The sequence below is a fragment of the Eleutherodactylus coqui genome, chromosome 6, assembly GCF_035609145.1.
Source record: "Eleutherodactylus coqui strain aEleCoq1 chromosome 6, aEleCoq1.hap1, whole genome shotgun sequence".
Taxonomy (NCBI): domain Eukaryota; kingdom Metazoa; phylum Chordata; class Amphibia; order Anura; family Eleutherodactylidae; genus Eleutherodactylus; species Eleutherodactylus coqui.
Window position 1 is genome coordinate 14,635,577 of NC_089842.1, and position 6,000 is coordinate 14,641,576.

General features: G+C 44.3%; 1 protein-coding gene across 1 annotated transcript in view; it reads right to left on the bottom strand.

Moving 5' to 3' along the window:
- PADI2 (peptidyl arginine deiminase 2) overlaps nt 1-717 on the bottom strand; it is a 43,963-nt gene extending 43,246 nt beyond the window's left edge. Inside the window, exon 1 of the mRNA XM_066606338.1 lies at nt 579-717. Within this exon, the coding sequence (XP_066462435.1) occupies nt 579-673 (95 nt within the window). The 5' untranslated portion in view covers nt 674-717. The remainder of the gene's footprint in view (nt 1-578) is intronic.
- Between the last annotated feature and the right edge of the window lie 5,283 nt (nt 718-6,000).

Here is a 6,000-nt window from a genome sequence, read left to right on the forward strand (position 1 = left end):
TTCTCTCTCCGGCTGATGGATTTAGGACCCCCCTCATTATTGGGGTACACAGAAATCACCGTATGAGATAGGAGAACAAGGAGGTGAGGGATCCTGTGTATTTAGTGGGGTGCGCACATCCTGGGGGTGCAGTCAGCAGGGGGGCACGCATCTCGGGGGTCTTGGGTGCAGTCAGGGGGGGGGGCACGTCTCGGGGGCATAGCTGCAGTCAGTAGGGGTTGGAGACATCTCGGGGGGCTCTGCTGCAGTCAGTAGGGGGCACACATCTAGGATGCAGTCAGCAGGGGGTGCACACATCTCGGGGGGGCTCGGGTGCTTTCAGCAGGGGGCACATCTCGGGGGTCACGGGTGCAGTCAGTAGGGAGCACACATCTCGGGTGCAGTCAGCAGAGGGGCACACATCTGGGGTGCAGTCAGTAGGGGGGCGCACATCTCAAGGGTCTCCAGTGCAGCCAGCCGGGGATCACACATCTCGGAGGGGAAGGGGGTTTGGGGGTCTCGGGTGCAGTCAGGGGGGCACACGTCTTGGGGGGCTCTGGTGCAGTCAGGGGGGCACACATCTCGGGGTCCGCACTCACCCGCTGACGGGCAGGAGGAGGCTGGTTCCCAGCACACACACCGCTTCCACTCTCTGCCCGCGGTCCAGGCGCAGCGTACGGCTCTGTCCCGTCATCCTCTCCACCTGCTGCAGGTGACAGTCGGCGGCCACCGCTCTATTCACCACCAGCCCGGAGCTCCGCCCTCCTGACATCACTGGCTGAGCCTCCTGTCCATCATATCCGAGGGGCAGGGTCAGAGCCAGCGGGGGTCCCTGCACCCTGCTGCACCCTAATCCCCGCGGACAAGTATAGCAACTCCCAGTAAGGAGAAAACTGAGCCTGGAGCAATGAGGACCCTGAGCCCCGAGAGCCATGTGACGATACCATGTAATACCCCGACTGTAATAACCCATCATATAATATATACTGACTGTGATAACCCATCATATAATACAAACTAACTGCAATAACCCATCATATAATACCCCGACTATAATAACCCATCATATAATATAAACTGACTGCAATAACCCATCATATAATACATCTGGTCTCTAATAACCCATCATATAATACAAACTAACTGCAATAACCCATCATATAATACATACTGACTGTAATAACCCATCATATAATATAAACTGACTGTGATAACCCATCATATAATACCCCAACTGTAATAACCCATCATATAATACATACTGACTGTAATAACCCATCATATAATATAAACTGACTGTGATAACCCATCATATAATACCCCAACTGTAATAACCCATCATATAATACATACTGACTGTGATAACTCATCATATAATACATCTGGTCTCTAATAACCCATCATATAATACCCCGACTATTATAACCCATCATATACAAACTAACTGCAATAACCCATCATATTATACAAACTAACCGTAATAACCCATCATATAATACATACTGACTGTAATAACCCATCATATAATACAAACTGATTGTGATAACCCATCATATAATACCCCAACTGTAATAACCCATCATATAATACATACTGACTGTGATAACTCATCATATAATACATCTGGTCTCTAATAACCCATCATATAATACATCTGGTCTCTAATAACCCATCATATAATACCCCGACTATAATAACCCATCATATAATACATCTGGTCTCTACTAACCCATCATATAATACATACTGACTGTAATAACCCATCATATAATACATACTGACTGTAATAACCCATCATATAATACATCTGGTCTCTAATAACCCAGCATTTTAAAGGTGGAAATAAATTAGAAATTATTTATTTTTGTCTGACTTTTTAACATGACAAACACAAGGCATTTTGCAGGGTCGGGTAGAGTTTTTATATCCACTATATAATGCATCCTGCCTGTAATAACAATATATTGCAGATATTATCAGCTCCCGCAGCCTTGCTGCTCCGCCCCACCTGAGTTCACCGCTGAAACAGAAGATAAATAGAAGAAAATGGACGTTTTCCAGCAGCCTGCGAAGTATAAGACTTCTGTATTTCACTGTTTCAGTAATTATCCATGCTATAATGCACCCTGTGTAATAAGACGCCATATAATACATCTTGACCGTAATAACCCCTCATATAATACACCCTGCCTGTAACAGTGATGATGATGATTATCCGTTCAGTCGCATCCGACCTTCGGTCACTCTATGGATCAATGTTCTCCACTATTTTCACCGCTTCTTCCGATTGACGTGTTGGTGGCCCTGATTGTATCTCGCCATCTTGTTCTTTGTCGTCCTGATCTTCTCTTCCCACTGACCTTGCCGAGCATCAGTTCTGTTTCCAGTGAGTTCGCGCACATCACGTGGCCAAAAAAAGAGAGCCGCTGTTTGGTGATTTTGCCCTCTAGTGATATTCTCGGTTTGGCGCGATCTAACACTGCCTTGTTCATTGTCATGGCGGTCCGAGCTATCCGCAGCATTCTCCTCCAGCACCAGAATTAAAATGCATCGATTTTCCTTCTGTCTGGTTTTCTGAGTGTCCAACTTTCGCAGCCATACGTCGTTATGGTTATCAAAGTTGGACGCTAAGAAAAACAGACAGAAGTATAATATATCCTGACTGTAATAACCCAACATATAACGCACCTGACTGTAATAGCCCATCATATAATGGTCCCTTCTCTTCCCCCTTCATATAACACACCTGACTGTAATAGCCCATCATATAATGGTCCCTTCTCCTCCCCCTTCATATAACACACCTGACTGTAATAACCCATCATATAATGGTCCCTTCTCCTCCCCCTTCATATAACACACCTGACTGTAATAGCCCATCATATAATGGTCCCTTCTCTTCCCCCTTCATATAACACACCTGACTGTAATAACCCATCATATAATGGTCCCTTCTCCTCCCCCTTCATATAACACACCTGACTGTAATAGCCCATCATATAATGGTCCCTTTCCCTCCCCCTTCATATAACACACCTGACTGTAATAGCCCATCATATAATGGTCCCTTTCCCTCCCCCTTCATATAACACACCTGACTGTAATAGCCCATCATATAATGGTCCCTTCTCTTCCCCCTTCATATAACACACCTGACTGTAATAACCCATCATATAATGGTCCCTTCTCTTCCCCCTTCATATAACACACCTGACTGTAATAGCCCATCATATAATGGTCCCTTCTCCTCCCCCTTCATATAACACACCTGACTGTAATAGCCCATCATATAATGGTCCCTTTCCCTCCCCCTTCATATAACACACCTGACTGTAATAGCCCATCATATAATGGTCCCTTCTCTTCCCCCTTCATATAACACACCTGACTGTAATAACCCATCATATAATGGTCCCTTCTCTTCCCCCTTCATATAACACACCTGACTGTAATAGCCCATCATATAATGGTCCCTTCTCCTCCCCCTTCATATAACACACCTGACTGTAATAGCCCATCATATAATGGTCCCTTCTCTTCCCCCTTCATATAACACACCTGACTGTAATAGCCCATCATATAATGGTCCCTTCTCCTCCCCCTTTATATAACACACCTGACTGTAATAGCCCATCATATAATGGTCCCTTCTCTTCCCCCTTCATATAACACACCTGACTGTAATAACTTGTCATCTATCTGACACTGGATAATACTGCTGTGCTGACTGTCTGCATCTGGATTTTTTCATGCTGTTTGGACCATCATCCCCATCATCCTTGGGCAGACTGTGCTGTATCATCCCCCATCAGTGATAATATAGATCTGGCAGGACCACGCCATGTGTATATACTATATATAGTATAGGGGATGTAGACGCTGATTCACCTCTACAGTCAGTGTGCAGAGCCGGATATGATACATCAGACCACTACCCAGGGTCTGGTGTGAACACTACGTCTCCCAGAATGCACCGCAGCAGTGGGGTGCTTTTTGGCATGCATTTTGGTACGGAAATGCTATAGATTTGCTGCAGATTTTACCATTTGCACAGCAAAGGATGAAATCCGCAGCGCACAAGTTACACCCAAGATTTAAAATTTGCACCGCAGGTCAGTTTCCACGCAGTTCTCATGCAGATAAGGTTTGTTGATGCTGCTACTATTACTGTAGTGTCTGCAGTGTTCGGCCGCCCAGCGCTGGCTGTAGTGTGGGCCTGGGGAATGCATTGTGTGCCCTCAATAATCTGCTGATAGTGGCGCCTTTTGTTAACGCCCGGCTCGTGGGGCCGCGGAATGTTTTGGGTTCAGTCATGCAGATTTCAGGGGATCAGTGACAGCCGTGCTGATGTCCGCCTTCTATCCCATTTCTGTGCGCCATCAGCCTCATACAGCGCGATGCAATATATAGAGTGATGTCGTGATATACAGTGTGTACTCATCATATACAGTGTCGTTACTGCACAGAGACTGATGCCTTCATATACAGTTTAACCTCATTATGTACAGCAATGCAGCATGAGGCTTACATATACAGTGTGACCTCATTATATACCGTATAACCTCATCATACACAACATGATGTCATCATATACAGTGTGACTCACTACATACCGTGTATTGTCATTATTTGCAGTGTGACCTCATCATAGAACAAACAGTGTCATCAGAAGAAATGTGATATCATTCTATACAGTGTGACCTCATTTTATGTAACATGGTGTCATCATATACAGTGTGACCTCATTATATGCTGTGTAACCTCATCATATACAGTGTGACCTCATTATATGCTGTGTAACCTCATCATATACAGTGTGACCTCATCACACTGTATATAAGCACATACAGAATGGGAGGAGTTGGGCTAAGCAGCAGCACATGTGAAAAAGACTTGGTTAGACTAATAGATCATAGACTGAACATGAGTCAACAGTGTGATGCAGCAGCCAAAAAGGCAAACACAATTCTGGGCTGTATTAAGAGAAGCATAGAGTTTAGATCACATGGGGTCGTTATCCCCCTCTACTCTTCCTTAGTCAGACCTCATCTGGAATACCGTGTCCAGTTCTGGGCACCCCACTTTAAAAAAGACAGAGACAAACTGAAGAAAGTTCAGAGAAGAGTTACCAAGATGGTGAGCGGTCTGCAAATCATGTCCTATGTGGAACGGTTAAAGGATCTGGGAATGTTTAGCAGAAGAGAAGGCTGAGAGGAGACTTAATAGCTGTCTACAAATATCTGAAGGATTGTCACAGTGCAGAGGGATCAGCCCTATTCTCATCTGCACAAGGAAAGACTAGAAGCAATGGGATGAAACTGAAAGGGAGGAGACACAGATTAGATATTAAGGCCCTTTTACACACAAAGATAATCGTTCAAACTACTGAAATATTGAAAGATTTAGTGATGGTTTTGTATAAAATTACACACACAGATAATTACTTCATTTTCCTCATTAGCTAAGTAAACTCAGTAGCAGCACTGGCTTGTGTTAAGTGCCAGGGATTATCTCCCCAGCGGGATTCCATTGTTCTCTCCTGGTATCTGTTTGCCTTTCATAATCAATGAACTCATCATGTATGCAAGCTAAACAAATCCATCTTCCAGTCTTTTGAAAAAGCCCATTTACAAGCAAAGACAATCTTTCAAAGGATTAAAAGATTGACAGTCTTGCATAAAGTGCTAATAGACACTTAAGTCCATTAGCACTCTATAGTCTTCATTTGCGTGTAAACATGCCTCATAATATACAATGTGATGACATCATATACAGCATGATGGGACCATATACAATGATCTCACCATATACAGCAATCTCACATTATATTATAGCGTGTACATTGTGATTGCACCATATACAGGCTGATGTCATTATATACTGCAGTACATAACATTATAGGGTTCAGTGACACTCACTAGTCCGGGGGGGCAGGGGTTAAGAATCAGTTGTGGACCGTAGGGGTCTAGAAGTGCCGCCCATTCAGTCGCTGCTCTCTATAGAGCCCTTCATTAGAGAACA